This window comes from Hippopotamus amphibius, chromosome 12, assembly GCF_030028045.1.
Source record: "Hippopotamus amphibius kiboko isolate mHipAmp2 chromosome 12, mHipAmp2.hap2, whole genome shotgun sequence".
NCBI classification, from domain to species: Eukaryota; Metazoa; Chordata; class Mammalia; order Artiodactyla; family Hippopotamidae; genus Hippopotamus; species Hippopotamus amphibius.
The window spans coordinates 79,007,044-79,025,641 of record NC_080197.1 but is presented as its reverse complement, the minus strand read 5'-3'; the positions used below and the strand labels follow the sequence as shown (position 1 = coordinate 79,025,641).

The window sequence follows — 18,598 nt, the reverse complement described above, 5'->3', positions numbered from 1 at the left end:
GGGTGGAGGCCATTTGAATGCATGTTCTTGCAATCGTTCCTGCAGGAGCACAGAGACTGAGAGCAATGACTCCAGAATTACACCCCCAGGTCTGAATCTGGACGCTACCTCGTGGTGGTTGCTTGACCAAGGTGGGTGCGGGGAGTGGGTGGGTTTCCTGACCCTCTTGTGCCTCACCCCCACAAATGCAGAAGTTATTGAGACAGACTGTTATACAGAGTGAAGTAAGTCAGAAAGACAAAAACAAATATCGTATATTAATGCATATATGTGGAATCTGAGAAACTGGTATAGACGATCTTATTTACAAAGCAGAAACAGAGACACAGACATAGAGAACAAATGTACAAACGTACAGATACCAAGGGGGGGGTGTGGGATGAACTGGGAGATTGGGATTGACATATATACACTACTGATACTATGTATAAAATAGATAACTAATGAGAACCTACTGTACATCACAGGGAACTCTACTCAATGCTCTGTGGTGACCTAAACGAGAAGGAAATCCGAAAAAGAGGGGATATATGTATATGTATAGCTGAATCACTTTGCTGTACAGTAGAAACTAACATAATAGTGTAAAGCAATTATACTCCAACAAAAATTTTAAAAATAAAAAGGAAAAGAAAAAAAAAAGTTATTGAGACATATATTGAGATAAAGTTTGTAAGGCACTTAACACAATGCCCAGCCCACAGTGTGTGCAGGATAAAATACTAGCTTTCACTAAATTATTATTACTTTCCTCCAGCCTGTAAGGTCGTGTTCCTCAGCCTCCCTGCAGGGCCCAGTGTAGGGCCTTTCCTGTGGACGGTCAGTCCCCACAGTTGGCTGAGACAAACACCCACCACTGCCCCCACCTTCAAGAGCAATTTCTGTCTTAAACCCTCTTTCCCCTCCAGGTATCACCCCATTTCTTTACTATTCTTTCTAGCAAAATTCATCAAAGAGTTTTCGATACTCACTTTCTACAGTTCCTCCCATTCTGTCATCTTCTAAACCTCCTTTTAGGGAAATTTCAAACACACGTTTTTGCCAATCTTCTATCCCCATCTTTTTTGCTGGAGTATTTTAAAGCGTACCGTAGAAAACGATATCATTTCACCCAGAAAGTTTCTCTAACAGCTAAGAACTTTGAAAAGATATAACAGTATCATTATTTTAGCTAACTAAAGTAACAATACTTCCCCAATATCTGTGTTCAAATTTCCCTGATGGCCTTAAAAATGTCTTTTTACAGTTGTTTCCTCTGAGTCAGGACCTAATCAAGGTCCATACTTTACACTGGGTCATCTAAGTCTCTTTTCCCTTCTCTCTTAAACCCAAACTAATCAAGCTTCCACCCTGCCCCTTGCTCTACTCAAGCTGTGCTTTTCAAGGTCACCAGTGACCTCAGTGCTACTCAATGGACTGTTCCCTCTGCTCACCCTCTCCGGGGGGTGACTTCGCTCCTGCCTTCCTCACTGAGACCCCCCTTTGCTGGGACACCATGTGGTTCTCCAGCTGTTCTGCTTCCTCTTCATCTGCTCCTTCTCAGCTTCCATCCCCATCTCTTGACACCAGCGTGCTCCAAGGCTCCATAGCGGCCCTATTTGGGCTTTTTTTCTCCCTTGTTGGTGGTGTCATCCAATCTTAAGGCTTTAAAAGCCCTCCCCAATTTATATTTCCAGTCCATCCAAAGGCCTGCCAATCCTTTCCACCTGCACGTCTAACAGGCATCTCTACCTCAGCGTGGCTAAAACTCAACCCCCACAGACATCCCCATCTCATCCTTCCAGTAACTTCAGTCCAAACTCTTAGACTGATCCTCCACTCCTCTTTCTCTCACACCCACATGAATCCCCCAGGAAGTCCTGTTGGTCTGACTACTTACTGCCACTTTTGCTGCCATGACCCCTGGTCCAAGCTATTTCTGTCTCTTACCAGGACTTCGCAACAACCTCCTACCTTATCTCCCTGCTGCTGGCTTTCTCCCTTCTCGAGTCTATTCTCAATCCAAGCCCAACCCAGCAGCTGAGTTCCCTTTGACGCATTCTCTGCTCAAAGCCATCCACTGGCTCCCAGTTTTTCTTAGAGTAAAAGCCAAACTCTTCACCATGGGTTCCAAGGACCCATCAGTGTTCCTCAACAAGAAACGCTGGCATTTGGGGCAGGAGGATTCTTCATTGTGGTGACGGTCCTGAGCACTAGAGGGTGTTTGCCATAACCCTTGCCCACCAAATTCCAACAGAGCAATGCTTTCCCATCCTCAACTCTGCCAGCCCCTGCAACAACTAGAATGTCCCCACGCACTTCCAAACACTGCCTGGGGGATGTGGAAATCCCAGGTGAGAGTTTCTTACAAGATTTGCTGCAGCCCTGCACGCTCCCACTTTCCCTGCACGCTCCCACCTTCCCTCCACCCCACCAACATCTCTAACTCAGACCACTCTCTCTGCACTCCCTCTGCCCCTGCTTTACCTGAACAACCAGACAGGCTCCCTCACTCGCCTCTGTGCTGCTGCTGCTGCCTCTTCCAGGAAGGCTTCCTCCAACAGATGGCACAGAACCCCTCTCCAGGGTGTTACTCAGGTGCTATCTTAGTTCTCGGGGAGGCCTGCCCAGGGCACCCTGTCTGAAATTGCAAATCCCTTAATTCCCTTTACTCCCAGGCCCCCTTGCTGTTTTATTTCTCCCCAGAGCCCTCATCCCATCAGACATACTCTATGGTTTAATTCTTCAACCTGTTTATTTTTTTGTCTATAAGCTTCGTGAAGGGATGTGGGGATTTTTTGCTCATTGCTGTACCCTGGCAACCTAGAACAGTAACTGGCACACAGCAGACAATCGATAAATATTTGTTAAGTGAGAAAAAGAATACAGATGCCATAAACGTATACTTACGGAGAAAAGAAAACAAGCACTTTTAAGCCACAGGAATAAAGAATTAATTTTATCATTAGCAAGGAGTGGAGTGTGCTCAGCCTCTGGTGGGAAGTAGGAGAAGAGGCGATGGGAACCTCCCTTTATTTCTCAGATCAGTTCCGAAAGACTTCCTGAAGGGGGTGGGGCTGTAGGACTCACTTTCAGCTCATTTTGAACCAGATTATAACACCCTGGCAGCTCCCCCAGCCCTGATGACTGCAGACAACAAAGTGAAAGAGCTGGAAGAGCAGTGAAGCGTTTTCAGGTAGGGAAGTCCGCTCCCTGACTCTTATTTCTACCACAAGTTACCACTGTCTGTAGGAGGCTCCAGCAGCAAGTTCCCAGCTGGAGGGTCAAGTTCAAATGGGGCCCCTGGATAATGTCTGTCTACCCACCCACCACCAGCCCCACCCTCAGAAAAGCCCACCCCGAACGATTACACAGAGGCAGGCTACCCAGAGTTTGCCTTCCACACGCTCAGCAGACGGGAAGAAAGGACCTAGATTCACAGCCACACAATAGAATACTTTACAGCTATTGAAAAGAATGAGACAGCTCTTCTTATACTGAATATGGAAGGATTACCAGGATAGATTATTAGCGGGAAAAAATGTAAGATGCAGAATACCGTATAGTACACTACCATTTGTACAGACAGAAACATATACATATCTAAACATTATATATATATATATATATATATATATATTCGCTTAAATATACATAGACTATCCCTGGAAGGATACACAAGAAATTGCTAACAGTAGTTGCTAGAAACAAGGGGTGGGGGTAGGTGTGAGTGGGTGGGAAATGGGTGAGGAGATACTTTTCACTGTAAACTCTTGCATCTTTCAAATATTGTACTCTCTCGATGTATTACCTGTTTGAAAAGAGTAAATTAGATTTTAAAAAGAACACAATCAGACTGACAAAATGAAAACCAGCAGGCCATGTGAAAAGTTCTGCACTTTGGGTGTTAAAATGAAAGCCACCTACAGAAGTACAGATGGCCAGAAGTGGAAGGACAGAGCCCTTCCAACAGAAAGAGCCCAGGGGCATACAGTGACCTCACTTGACAGGTCCCATCTGTGGCTGGGGGCTGAGAGAGCCAGTGGGTTCCCAGGTGCCATCCAGAGCCAGGCAGGGTCCAGAACCTGCAAGGTTGGGGAGGAAGGGAAGGAGGGACTCCCCTTGCCCCAGTTGGCCGGGCCACATCCCCTGGGCCACAGGGCTCTCTCCAGCTCCTGCGTTCTAGGAGCTAGAAGCCAGTGATGAGGTGCAGAGCCACCCCCAGACCCACGTGGGGCAGAAAGTGTAGGCATCCATGTGCTCACCGGGAAGGAAAGGAGGTGGCTGGAGAGAGTGGTCGGGAAGGCCAGGGACTGGGATTGACTGTCTTCAAATATTTGAGGGGCTGTCAGAGAAGGAGGAGCCCTGCCCTCTGGAAGACTCTACCTTCAGAAAGCACTTTCTGGCCCAGTTCTTGCCAGAGGGGTCCCCAAATAACTGCTGTCCTTCGAGTTCCCACTGCACCAGGCGCTTGGGTTGCTTGGCGCTTCTGTGGCATCGACTCTGAATGTTCACAGCGGTCCTGGGAGGTGATCACCATTCCTACCTCCATTTTACAGACAAGAAAACCAAGGCTGTCACTGCTGAGGATCACAGTTAGTACATGACCGAGTCAGGGTTCAAACCCGAGGCCACCTTCTGAACTATTATAGTCATCACAGGCTGGGCCAGAACTCGAAGATCAAGTGATTCTACAAAATACAAATATCGAGACGTAAGGCTAAGACAGGGCTGGGATTTTCTGGCCGAGGTGCCTCAGGTACAAGGAAGGCTAGGGAGGTGGATGCTCAGTAGACTGGATCTCCGCGACAACACCTGATCCCCGACCCTCTTAGCCACCTTCGCAGCTTCCCCCAGGAAGGCGATGGTCCTCCCCCCAGCATGGGCCGGGGCCCGCGGAGGCCGGAACAGGAGCGCACGTCTAGCCACGAGCGTCCGCACCCACGTGCAGCGGCCCGGCGGGTTGGGTCTGGGGCGGGACCGCAGCCCGGAAGCCTCTTCTCTGCCCGGGCCCCGGTGGGTGGGCGGCGGGGATGCTTCCAGACGCCGTGGGCTGGCGGCGCGCCAGGCGGGAAGGAGGGCCGCGGGGAGGGGGGAGGGGAGCAGCAGACCCGGGAGACGCGCCCCTGCCGATCCCCGCGGGGCCCGGGCGCGCAGGTGGGGGCAGCGGCCGCGCTTCCCCGGCGCGTGACTCAGCAGCCGCCCCACAGGGAAGGGCGCGGGGCGCGCGGCTTCCCGGCGCCCGGAGGGGGGCCCACCCCTGCTGCGCCCGCGGGGACACGCCGAGGGGCGCGTGGGCCGGGAGATTCCGCGCCGCCCGCCGGCCGCTCGCCAGGCCGCCCGCGCAGCTGCGAGCCCGCCTCTGCGCGCCCGCCCCCCGCGGGAGGGCTTCCCCAGGCTCCTAGAGCGTGGGGGGCCCGGGGCAGGAGGGGGCTGTGTCCCGAGCGCTGCCCCCCAGCTGCTCCCGGGTTTACGCGCGAATGTCCAGAAGGGACCCCGTGGAAATTCCTGGGACTCTGGAGCTGGAAGCCCCCGCAGAATTCACCCGGCCCTCCCCGACCCGTGGGGCCTGCCGCCCTGCCCCGGGCCCCAGGGTCTGTCTCCTTTGTTGTCTTGAAAAAGAGAGTGGATTTTGAGCTCCTAAGGCTCTTACCATTTGGAAGTCACCTTTCTCATCCGAGGTAAGTGCTTTCTGCTGCAGCAACCTCCGACCTGCTCGGCCTTTGCCACAGACTCAGTGAACTGAGGGCAGAGAGGGGCCCAAAGGTGGGCAAAGACTGATTGTCCCCATTGGGCAGAGGGGACATCGAGGCCCAGCGATGGGGGAGGGGTTTGCTGCAAGCTCACACTTGGGGTCTGTGAGGGTGGGCACAGCAGTTGGAGCTCAGGAGTCCCCGCTTCTGGGCTCAGTCTAGCTGCTGGGAGAGATAGTATCCCCTCCCACCCCCGTCCGGTGCGGCCGGGCCATGCCTTTACCTGCCTCTGGAATTCCCTTTGGCCCTCTCCTGTGGACTCGTATGAACTGAGTCGCTCCAAGAATGTCCAAGATGCCCAGCGAGCCGGATTGGAAGCACCAGGGCATCTCCATTTGTAAAGACCAGTCTGTGCACCAGAAACGCTGAAACTAGACACAGGCAAGAGATTCCCAACTGCTCTGCAGAGTTTTTGTTGCTGTTGCTGTTTTAAATAATCATTGTGTTGAACTGATGTGTTGAATGAAAATTGTGGTAGATTGAAATCGTTTATCACGGAAGAAATTGTGGAATTCCCTTGCGCCTCTGCTGGGATGGGGACTGCATTCCTGATTGGAGGCAGGGAGACAGCTGGTTTGACCTGCGGTGTCCAGCCCAGAGAGGTCACGGGCGCCAGGCCCTGGCCACAGCTGGGCCAAGTCAAGTGCAGGGAAGATCACGCTGCAGCTTGGCATGCATCTTGCTGCTTCTGGTACCGGAGCTTCCAAACGCAATACCTCGCTAGAGGCCCATATGCCTCACCCCTGCACTGCCCACCACCTGGGCCGCCTTCTTCCCAGGAGCTCACAGCCTCCAGAGGTCACGTTTCCTTCATGCTTGAGGCAGAGTGAGGGGTAGAAAGTGGGGAGTGGAGGCATTGTAGCCTCACCCCATTTTACAGAGGGGAGGACCAGGAGGAACTGGCTGGCCAGGAGAGAGAAACAAGCACGCAGAGGAAGGAGAAGGAACCCAGAGCCCTGCCAGCATGACCAGCCTGGGCGGTGGGCAGGCAGGGAGAAGGCCTGTGTTGTGTGGTGGGGTCATCACTTCTCTCCCCAGTCCAAGTGCAGGACACGCTCACCCGTGTACAGACGCACCCACTCAGTCCCACAAACAGCCACGCCAGACTCACTCCCTCACCCTCCCGGCAGGGCCCTAAAGTCTCCCTGACCAGGACGGACACCCCTGCCTGGGGGAGAAAGAGGAGACTCCTGGAGCCTGGACACTGCTTCCTGTTGCTTCTTCCAGGCCAGACCATGACCCCAGAATCCAGCTCTCTCTCTTTTGTCTCTTTCTACCCTGAGACATGACCATGATTCCGGCTTCCTTTTTCTTCCATCCTCATAGGCCCATTTTCCATTTCTAGTTCATCCTGCTGACAGGCCTTGTGTGTGTGTGTGTGTGTGTGTGTGTGAGTGAGAGAGAGAGAGAGAGAGAGAGAGAGTGTTTCTGAGGTGAAACACTCACTCCCCTCACGCTTCATTCTTAGTGCAGCTTCCCAGGCTGAAGACTGGACTAGGCAGAGGCTGGGGGCAGAGGGGCAGGAGGTCTCTCCATACTCATAGATAGAATTGAGGTGGGATCTATTGACTACAAGGGGCACCCAGGTCCCCCTCACTCCCCAGGTGGCCTTAAGAGCCGAGCGTCTGATCCAGCATTTCACAGGTGCTCTGCTGCAGAATCTGTGCTCGTGGGCCTGGGCACAGCCCAACCCCTGGTGGACCTCCCTCCAGCTGAGACCTTCTTCAGCCATGACTCCATATCCCCTCCCTCCACTCAAGGATGGGTGAGCCTGCCTGTGCCCTATGCACTGAGAGTTTGTTCCCTCCAGCATTATTCATCACACACCTACTAGGTGTTGAGTTGGCCTCCATCACCCATCCTTTTCAGGGCCATGTGACACCCACCCACCGCCTGCCCACATCTCCCCCCACCATGACAAACCCCAACAGAGTTGTGTGAAATTTGGCATCCAAAAAATTATTTCAAGAGCCTAGAGAGGGTCAAAAGTGCTTACCAAGCACCAGGACGCTCCTTAAATTACTGCCTTATGACTTTTACACTTGAAGCTCATTGGGGAAGTGTCCCTTCTCCAGCCCAGTAATGACTTTTCCAAGACAAGCCAATGTGGGAGTGAGTACCCTGGGTCCCTCCCTTTTGCTTACCAGGCCCAGGCAAGGCAGTGCTAATTCCCTGCAAAATACAGTGGCAGTAAAGACCATTTAGGCTCTCAACAGCCTCCCCCGTGAGCCCTTTAACACCTTATGAGCCTCCTGCCCTGGCCATTAGGCATCCTCCTCCCTTGTCAAACCTGCCCACAGACTGCTCAGATAAACTCTTCCATGCTCAAGTGCAACAGTCTGATAGAGCCCAATGTGTTGTTTTCCTCTTGTCCTAGGAGAATTTGCATTTTAACAAGGGGGCTAACCTTAAAGTACCCAAAGGAATCTCTAACTGTGGAATTGCTGACATAGGCGAGATATTTTGGAAGGCAGAGAGACCTCCATGTCATGGTAAGTTTGGCCCTGCACACCCACGGAGCAGTCCTGACTGGTTCTCTCCATCTGTCACTGCACAATGACAAGAGTACTAGGTGAAGAATTTACAGAAGGTGAGTTCTAAACCTCATCCCACCACTAACCAGTTTGGAAGCATCATTCACCTCTCTCTCTCGGGCCATAGTTTTCTCATTTGCCAAATGAGAAGTTTGGTCCAAATGACCTTACAGGACCTTCACCTGACTCTTGAGAGGGGCTGGGGGACCCTGGTCCAGCTCCTAAGGCCTTCCATCCCCTGCAGCTGTGGCCCAGAGGAAATATATGACACTGTACAGAGTGTATGTGTGGTGGAGGGGGCACTTTTCTGGGCAGGACTTGGACAGGCCTGCAGGCCTTCTGTCCACAGCAGCCTGCCCCCCTGCTGGGGAGGAAAGGTAGCACTCAGCAGAGCCCCAGCATCGCAGAGTTACGTAACCCTCCGGATGGAATATTCTAAACAGCAACAGCACAACAGCCCGTGCCCCACCCCACCTGTGCCCCAGCGTGCGTGCACGAATGCACACACACGTCTTTGCCTGTGATGGTCTCACAGCCACACTACCTTGCCATCTTTTCTTTTCCATTTGTTTTGTTTTTTTTCTAGAAGGTATTTCATCTGAGTCCTTATAAGAAGAAACTCCTTTACCCTCTGGGCTTGCCCAGAAAAAACAGTCTTCCTCCAGCCACCCTGACCCCCAGCCTCCACCAAAACCCCATGTCGGGTCAGGCCCCCCCTTTTCCCGGCCCCTCCCTGCTGTTCTGTCTCACTTTCTGGCATCAGAGTCCTGCAAAGATCAGGTCTGCCTTCTCCCTTCCATTCCCAGGATGGAAGAATTTGGAGAAACGCATCTAGCTTTCATTCCAGCGAATGGGAGGCAATCTTCTGGTTCAGACTCCGTTCTCCCAGCCTCCACTTTTGTCCTTGACAAGTCCACATACTAGATGAGACTGTGGTTTCCCCATTTAGAAAGTGGACGAGGTCATGCCCATCACCATGGAGTGTTAGGTGGTGACTCAGATCCCTTCAGTGTCTTTAAGAGAAGTGCAAACGATCTGAAAATGTGACCGAAGAAATCTAGGCTGGGCTTAAGGAAGCATGTCCCAGCTATACAGTTGTGAGACCTTTGTTAGAGATCACTAAGGGGTGGTGGATTTGCCCTGCCTAGCTGCATTTCAAGGCAGCTCCCGTTCACGTATCTGGAATAGCTTGGGTGCACACTGTCCAGAGGTAGAGGGGTTGAGGAAAGGTCACATATAGAAAAGCGGCCTGGAAGAATTCCTGAAGGAATCCTGAACCTGGATTCTCCTCAATAGCTATGGTCTAACTTTGGATGAGCTTTGGGCCCTGGTTTCTTTATCTGTAGAAATATTACAGTATATTGAGCACTTACTGTGTGCCTAGAACAGTTTAAAAAAATACTATCTAATTTAAAAATTTTACAACAACCCTTTAAAGTAGATATTATTTCTCATTTCATAAATGAAAAAAACCAAGTCTCGAAGAAGGTACACAGTGAATGTAAGGTGTCCCAGCTTGTAGGTGGTAGAGCAGGATTCGTACCCAGGTATGCTTGCCTCCAAAGCTCACGTTCTGAAACACCTACATCTTGAAAATTCTGTGATTTTATGGTTTCCTTAAGTTCCTTTCGGCCCGAACAGCCCACTGCTGCCTCCCTCTACTCCGGCTCCTTTTTGTTTGTTTATTAATGCCCTCATTGCCTGAAATGGAGAGCACCACTCCATTCCTGCGTGAGAGGAAGAAACCCTTTGCAGCCTTTGTGGGAACCCTTGTTTTCTGCTTTTCCAGAAGCAAAGGAGGGAGGAGCTGCAGTGGCCCAAGCCTGAGATCCTGCCAGATGGCCTTGCATTTGGTGATCTGCCAGGTGCAATGAGAGCGTTCCCCAGGACCTTTTGCTAAGAAACGCCTTACTAAGCTGCTACTGCCCTGGGTCCCCTGAGAGTACATTCAGGCCCCGGTGGAAAATGTTTAGGCTGTGCAACGAGGGCAGTCTGTCCAAAAAATCTTTACGTGGGATTTCAATCCAAGATGCAAGGCTCTTTCCAGACCAGGGTCCAGCTGCCTGTCCCAGCTCTCCCTTCCTTTTTCACGTCACCCTCCCTTTCATTCACTCTCCCTGCCAAAGACCTGACCCCCATCTGCCATTTTTCATAAGTGACCTTTGAAACTCAGGCCACATAGACATTTGCTGAATCAGCAAGACCAGCTGCTGCTCCTCTTGCTGGGTTTCAGGCCAAGGGGAGGATGCCAGGATGCGTGTGCGACAACCTCTGGATTGACTGTGGTCCAGAAAGGAAGGAGTAGGAAGGAGATGGCGGTGGAGCAAGGCACACGGGCTGCTGAGCAGCAGGGAAGCCATCGGGTTTTCCCGAGGCCGAGGCCGGGGTGACTGTTTTCTCTTGAATTGTGTTCTTTTTGGATAAGAGGGAGGGAAGAGCAGTGGTCCAGGCCCTGGAGTGGCAGGGGACAGCAGATTGTCACAGGTGCTCGCCCCATGCTAGCTGCTGGGTGAGCAAAAGACACCCATGCCCTCCTCTCAGTGAGCCTTCATTCGGGCCCTTTTTCCAGCTGACCAGCCAGAAGTCCTCTCCTTGCTGGGCTGGAGAAGAGAAGGACAGGCAGGCCAGGGAGCAAGGCTGTAACGTTGCCTCCTTAGCAAGCAGGGCTTTTGACCAAACGGTAGAAAGGACCCCAAGTGCCGAGATCTTCTTCCCATGTTGATGGGTTTAGCCTGGGGGGTGGGGGGGAGGAGTGATGGGGGCGGGGCTGTAGGTCAGAGGGTGGGATGGTAAGCATGTGTCGCACAGACATCTGCGTGGCTGGGCACCTCCCGGCTCCATCCTGCTTCCAGCTCTCCTTGGCTCTCACTATTCCTCACATAAACCCTTGACATCAACCAGGCAGACCCTGCTCTCTGGGCTCTGACTATGCTTTGTATGCTCACCCTTTTTAGCCCATTCTGTTCTGACAGAGGGTGGCTCTGGACACTTGCAGTCTGCTTACACTTATTTAGATGTTTCTAGATCTTTGTCTCGTGTGTTGAGCAAGGACTGTCTGCGTCTTTCCTGTCTTTTCGCAGCACAGAATTCAGGATTTTGAACAGACCAGACACTTGATACAATAGAGTTGACTGACTTCACACTCTTAACAGCTCCCAGGAGGGGCCAGTGTTGGAGGTCTGCCACTTCCAGGCAGACAACCCTGACTCAGTAGGAGCAGAGATGCCTGCTCCAGTCAGCATCTTAGATGACGGGTTAAAAGGCACATCTAGCGGTCTTCCAGCCATCCCCTGGCCTCCAGGAAGCACAAGACCGTGGTGCTCAAAAGATGAGTCACATTTAGTTTATTCCTAGGATGGGAGCAGAGGAGATTTCCCTGTGCAGCTTAAATGGAAGCAAAGGATGGAAGGAAGAAAATGTGGGAGAGAGAACAAGTTTGAGGAGAGGGAAGAAAGGGGGAAGAGAGAAGGAAGGAAAAAGAGGGGAAAGTAGGGAGGAGAAGGAAGGGTATAAAAAAAGACAAGAGAAGAAGAGGAGAACACAGGAGCTACTGGGCCATTTGGACTTCATGGTGCCTTGGAGGTGGGGAGCTTAGGGTTGGAGCTGAATTTGTATTATAATGCAAGAATTTTAGCCAGCCTTCAATAATCCTCTGCCCATGGGCTTGGGGACCTGGGCAAACCCTGGGATCCACCGGCTCTAAATGCATGGCTGGGTGGTGGACCAACATGTGCTCAAACACAGAAGCTGTGGCCACACTGAAGCCAGGAGCTTCAGGTTGGGTCATGTGCTCCCATGGTGAGGAGGGGATTTTGCCAGGTCAGACTGAGGCTCTGGCTCCAGCCAGGAAAGGGGTAATCAATTCTGTAGATGCTGTGAGCCTTGATTGAAAAAATAAAGAGGAGGAAGCTAGATTGCTGCTTTCATTAAGAGGCAAAAGCAGTGGGGGCTGGAGCTTAGCAAGAGCCAGGAAGCAGCAGCAGAAGAATTTTAACCCCTCGGGTGTCGTTCTTCTGTGATATCTTTGAGCTCACCCACCCCCACATTGTTGCTTCCTTGGCCTGACCTCCAAGGCCACCACCTTCGTAGCTCCCTCAGCTGAAGGAGGGAGAGAAGCCAGGCTGCATATTAATGCAGATCTGATGACAATTAAACGATCTATTATTTCCCAGCTGCAGGGTCCCCAGGGCTCCTACCTCTCCTGGATTTGGGGAGGAAGATGAGTTCTGGGGATAAGAGAGAAGCTGTGCCGTGAAATAATGCATCTCACACTGCCTGGCCCCTGGTAACCCTCACCCGCCCCTCAGCAACCTCACCAGGGCCGCATTCTCACCCTAATGAGGCCAGAGAAGGGGAAATAAGAAATGAGAAAGGTTTTCAGCAAAATTATGACCCAGAGACCCCCCTCTGCCAGCTCTTTCTCCTACGTCAGCATGCCTAGTAGAGAACTGACTCAGCAGGGAGATCCCCAGGAGAGGCCCCAGGGAGAGGGCTCAGCTCTCCCTCTCCCCATCTCACCAGATCCATGGAGAGGTGGCCCTGCTGGCCACCTGCATCTAGCCCGGCACCACTGAGAGGTTGGGCAGAGGACAAGACATGCAAAATGGGGGTCGTGGGTGGAGAGCAGGGAGGGGCCAAACATGTAATGGGCAAAGATGATTCTTTCCTGAGGTTCTGTGGGGGAAAGTTGGGTTGAAGTTAAGCAAAACAGTGGGGAGAAATGGGTGATCCAGAAGGCATTCCGTCAACCTAGATGTCCATGATTTCCTGTCCAAGGTGGGAGGGAGCTGCAGGGAAGGGGGAAGGCGTACGTGTCTGAGTTCTCTAAGTCTCTGGGTGTCCAGGCTTGCGGAGCAGCAGGGATAGCTGGAGGATCTGGAGAAAGGAAGGCGTTACTGGCAGTTTTAACCTCTTGGTGTCTGGCATGACTTACCAAGTGAAATATTTCCAACAACTTCCACTCTCTTCCACCATTTTAATTACTTAATTTTGTTCTGCTCCCTTGGGAAGCAAAAGCAGGACAAAGGAGAGGGAAAGATGAGGACGTGATGGTTTCTCTCTGGTTTTGACATGTGAGGATGGGTAGGAATCCAGGTGATTCCTAAAATCCTTGGATTCCCAGCAAGAGAGCCTGGGCAGGAGAGTTTGGACTCTTTAAGCCACTTTGGGGCACTATGGCAAAGTCTTTATCCAAGAAGAATGATCTTTCCTCAACCTGTCTTGCCCACACAGCCCCCGAAGGGATGCAAAGAATGTGGGGATGTGGTGGAAGAGGAGGGAGACACCGAAGGGTGTGAGGAGAGGAATCAGGTGAAGAACTGCAATTCCCAGGAAGCTGTGGCTGCCCCCTGGGAAATGGAATAGTTCCCCCTATTTGGGGAAAAAGCCACCTAGTATCTTGGATTTTTTTTCCCTTTTGCTGAGCTATGGGGACTGAGGGAAAACTGACTTTCTGCTTTTTCTGCCAGATAGGGAAAGAAAATCTTGAAACTGAAGGAAGGGCAGATGGGCCATTGAGAAAGCTAAGAAGGAAAACCACATCTTCTTGGGGCTTCAATCCAATGCTGGGGGATCATCCTGGATCTTCCCCTCTGAGAGCCCAAGATTCTGGTCAAATCTACCCCGTGTCCTGAGCCAACTTCTCTAACTCTGCAGTAGATGTGAGGAGAAAATGAGTCTACGTCAGATCTTCATAAGTATCCCTAGACTAAAGCTCGCCAAGGCTGCTGAAGATGATTCTTGGCTCTCCTCCCTTTCCACTCCCACCCCTAACTCCCTTAGCATCCCCATTGTCAGGGTCAGGTGCTGACTAGATTCTGATTTCCCGTGAGCTGTTCTTCCATCACCTGTCTAATTAGAGAAAGGAAGCTGACGTGGTCACAGCCTTCCCAATACAGAGGACAGAATCTTCCGGTCCTCTTTCATCTCTTCTTCCCATATCCCTAGTTCATGGACATTGGGCATAAAGAGCTTGAAGTCCTAGAGTTTCTCATTAGGGGCTAATGAGCATATTTCTCTCTGGACCTAACATGAGATTCCAGTTATCACCAAATAACCAAGGGGAAACAAGATTTGCAGTCACCAGCCATAACAGAGATTTAAACAGGAATTGCATCCAAATACCAACTCCGTATGCCAACTGTCTCTCTCATCATTGTTCCCTTTCCACGATTGCCAACACCCTGCACAGAGATCCTCCTTGAGTCAGAGGAAAAAGCTATAACCAGACTGAGTCCTGACGCCATAAAGGGATCCTCCATGGGCCTGGTGGGTTGTACCCCTCTGGGTCTGTGGGGATTCAGAAGAAAGGTGCCCACTCAGGTCAGAGCAGAGTAAGCTTCCCCAGATGAGCCACTCCTGTCTTTGACTCCCACTGCATCAGTTAAAGAGCCAGCTTGTTCCTCTGGGAAATGCCTTCTCCCATCCTTCCTCTTCCTCTGTCTCCAGACCCCCCGCCTCTTCACATCATCGTGCCTCTTGGCCTTGTGCTCTGCCTCCTGAGTGCCCTCAGACCTCAGTTCTACTCTTCCTGGACCCTGCCCTTTTTAAAGCTCTTAACATGTCTCTTTGCCAAGCCTCCGTCTTTTTCATAGCTCGCTCTCCATTCAAATAATTTTACCACCCAAACTCCCATCCAAATTTTTCCAAACTTAAAAAGATTCTTCAGCTGTCCTCTTTTCTTCAGTTTAATCTTCCCCCCAACTTCCCCCCAATCGTGTCCCCTTTAAAATCTGCCAGTTTCCAATAACCCCAATCACTTTACCCTCATTTCTTTCCTCCTTTGCCCCCAGTGATGGTCTGGATACTACCTTTTGCTCCAGCATCCCCCCAGGCTCTCTCGAACACTGATATCACTCCCTCCTTTCCCCAAAATCTCCTTGACACACTTCTACCCCCAAGCATCTTCTCACCCCTCCACTTCACACTGCCCTAGTCCTTCAGTCTCAAATGCACCCGACTTCACCCTTGTCCCCTCCTCACTCCCATTCGCTTCCCCTCCTCCCACCACGACGGTCCCCGTGCCTTCTTCCCTACTCACTCAGGTCTCCTGCTCAGGACGCCCTTGCCGAGGGCGGCGGGGGATTTGTGCGGAATGAGGGCTCCAGCAGCAGCACAGCAACTCGGGGAACGCTCCTTCTCCTTGTCGGCGGCGGCCCCCGGCGCCACCGGATGCTGGTGGGGGGATTGGGGTGCGTGAACCCTGCTGCTCGGGCCGGGCTGGGGCTGCGCCAGGAGCTGTCCGTGGTGCTGAAGCGGGGGCTGCTCGGGCGAGGGCTGCGGCGCGGCGGGCGGGAGCTGTCCGTGGTTCTGGAGCGGTTCCTGGGCCCCGGCGGCGGCGGAGGCAGCGGTGGCCGGGGTGGCCGGCCGCGGGGCTGGCGACGGGGGGACGAGCCCGGGCGGAGGCTGGGCTTGCAGCAGCTGCTGGTGCTCCCACAGGCTGCGGTTCTCGGCGCTTAGCTCGTCCAGTCGCCGCTCCAGCTCGTCGATGCGCTGGCGCTGGGTGTGGATGAGGCTCTGCTGGTTCTGCACGATGGCCGTGAGCTCCTTGAGGTAGAGCACGGCACGCACCGGGTTCTCCAGCAGGCTCTCCATGCCGCCCGCCGCCACCTGCGCCCTGCCTGCGCCTCGGCGGGCGGCGGGGAGCGCGAGGGCGCGCAGGAGCCGAGCAGCCCCGGCGATCCCCTCGCCTCCCTCCCGGCCGGCCCAGCCTCCCTCCGGCCGCCGCCGGCGCCACGTCACCGCCACACAGACATTCACACACGCACGAGGGGCGGGACCGCGGCGCCAGGGCCCACCCCCACCCTCCCACCTCCTGTCTCCCACCTCCAGGCTTCGTGAGGAGTCTCGGCTTCCTGCAGGGCTGGCAGGGGAGGAGGGAGGCGAGTGAGGGAGTGGGCAGAGGAGCAGGATAAACGAAGGGGACCGGGGATGGATGAGGTGAATCTGGCGAGAAAGGGAAAGACGGCGAGGCGGAAGCAGCGGCACAGGGAAAGTGCGGTGGGACCCGTAGGAGAACAGAAGCAGATAAGGAAAGAGGAAGAGGAGAGAGCGGCTGAGAGAACGAGGAAGCAGAATAAGGGAAGGTGGTGAAAGGAGAGAGAAATGTATTAAAAAGAGAAAGTCTGAAAGGTCACAGGTTTTTTTTTTTTTTTTTCCTATGTCCAGTTATCCTAGAGGGTGGGGGTCCATCTTAAAGACCTTCGAGGAGAGGCCACACTCTCAGCAGTCTGTTCTGCAGGGGGATTGCCTGCAATGGGAGAATCATAGGACAGTAAGGGACCCCAGAGAACATCTGGTCCTACTCCTTCCACCAAGGAGAAACTTAGGATGGGAAGGCTGATTATGCTGGATTTTCTCTGGAAATGAGACCTCAGGACAGTTTTGGTCACTCTAATAGGAACAAAGCTAAATAAACCAGGCCCTCTGTGTCATAGGGCTAATGCTTCCGGAAACTTCTTAAGATATCATTCTGTTTGAAAAACATTTATGAAATGTGTACTACACCAAACACTGTGCTAGGTGGTGGTAAGATAAGGATGACTAGGACGGAATCTTTGACCTTTTGAAGCTTATGATTAAGTAGGTGAAACAAGTAATAAATATTTAATTTCAACATATGGTGGTGGTTGTAAGTGATAAGATAGAGATTGCCCAGAGTGCTATAGGAGCACAACAGCTTGGGGATTTGGGAAGGCTTCTTGGAGGGAATAACACTTGAAGTGGGAAGGATTTTCCAGAAAGGGGGAACAGCATTAGCAAAAGCTCAGAGATATGAATCAGCATGGACTGAATCATTCATTAATTTCTACAGTACATTTACATAAAACACACACTAAGTGCTAAGTAATGTCCTAGGAACTATGCAGTCTAGCCCTAGCATAGATCAAAAGTTATAGTTTCTATTATCAGGAAGGTTACAACCTAGCAGAGAAGATATGGCATGCACATAAATAACTAAAATACCAATCAAAATTTCTGTAAGAACGCTTCAAGCCAAGTGCCATAGGAGTTCGGGGGAGTGAGCCATTGTGTTTGACTATGGTGATCTGATAAGAAGGAGGTGTTATTCAAGCTGAGCCTTGAAGGATGGGAAGTGTTTCAACAAGCAGAAGAGAGGAAGATAGGGGAGATATGTCAGGCAGAAGGAAAAAACTAAGGAATGGAACTAGAACGCCTCCGTTCAATCCAGTTTGGCAGAAAATGGCCCTTTCCTCTGGGCTATGAGTACCCTTAGCATATCTGTTGTACTGTTGTATTTTCCACATAGGTGGTCCACCAGCCTCCCTGTCTACCTGCTGTTCCCCAGAGTAGGCATATCTGTTGATACCACGTGTTCAGTGAGTTTGGTCAGCCAAGCCCATCTGGTGCCAGACTTGGATGACATTATGGGAAAGGATCTATGCTCTGCAAACATATTGGTTTCTCTGCATTTGTGTTTTTATTTTGCTTTCCTCCTGTTCATTTTCCTAGCAAACTTTCTTTTGTAAAGAATGAGTGAGGGCTTCCTAGGTGGCGCAGTGGTTAAGAATCCACCTGCCAACGCAGGGCACACGGGTTCGATCCCTGTTCCAGGAAGATCCCACATGCCACGGAGCAACTAAGCCCGTGCGCTACAACTATTGAGCCTGCGCTTTAGAGCCCGTGAGCCACAGCTACTGAGCCCATGTGCTGCAACTACTGAAGCCCATGTGCCTAGAGCCCGTGCTTCGCAACAAGAGAAGCCACGGCAATGAGGAGCCCGCGCACCACAATGAAGAGTAGCCCCCACTCACTGCAACTGAAAAAAAAGGAAGCCCACACACAGCAAAAAAGACGCAACACAGCAAATAAAATAAATAAATAAGTAATATTTTTTAAAAAATGAGTGAAGGAAGCTTAGCCACAGCTAAGCCAACAGTTGGGCGAGCAGAGCACCCAGGAGGATACTTTGGTAGTGACCAGTATTCCAGCTAAAGAATGGAGGTTGGGGGGTGGAATGAGGGCCCACAAAAACTCAAACACCTTTCTTCTGAATTTTCTTTGCTTGCCTACTTGATTTGTTGTCTAAATAAGAGTTGGGTGTTCCTAAAAACCAATACTATTTCTGTAAGTGAAGCAGCCTGCCGCATAATTATCTATGACGCTTGTTTTAAATGCAGATTTCTGGGTCCCATATTAGTCCTACTGTGTTGGAATCACTTGGAAGAGGGCCCAAGTGTTTTCATTTTTTAAATTTTTTCCTTTTATTAAAAAAAATCAACTTTATTGAGTTACAACTCACATGTAATAATATGCACCCACTTTGAGTGCACAGTTCAATGAGTTTTGACAAATATATACACCGTGTAATCA

The 18,598-nt window shown here is 51.6% G+C and overlaps 1 protein-coding gene across 1 annotated transcript in view; it reads right to left on the bottom strand.

The window, feature by feature from the left end:
• The window catches only part of IQSEC3 (IQ motif and Sec7 domain ArfGEF 3), a 104,325-nt gene extending 88,466 nt beyond the window's left edge, over positions 1 to 15,859 (bottom strand). The window contains exon 1 of the mRNA XM_057703895.1: positions 15,306 to 15,859. Coding sequence (XP_057559878.1) covers positions 15,306 to 15,859 — 554 coding nt within the window. The remainder of the gene's footprint in view (positions 1 to 15,305) is intronic.
• Between the last annotated feature and the right edge of the window lie 2,739 nt (positions 15,860 to 18,598).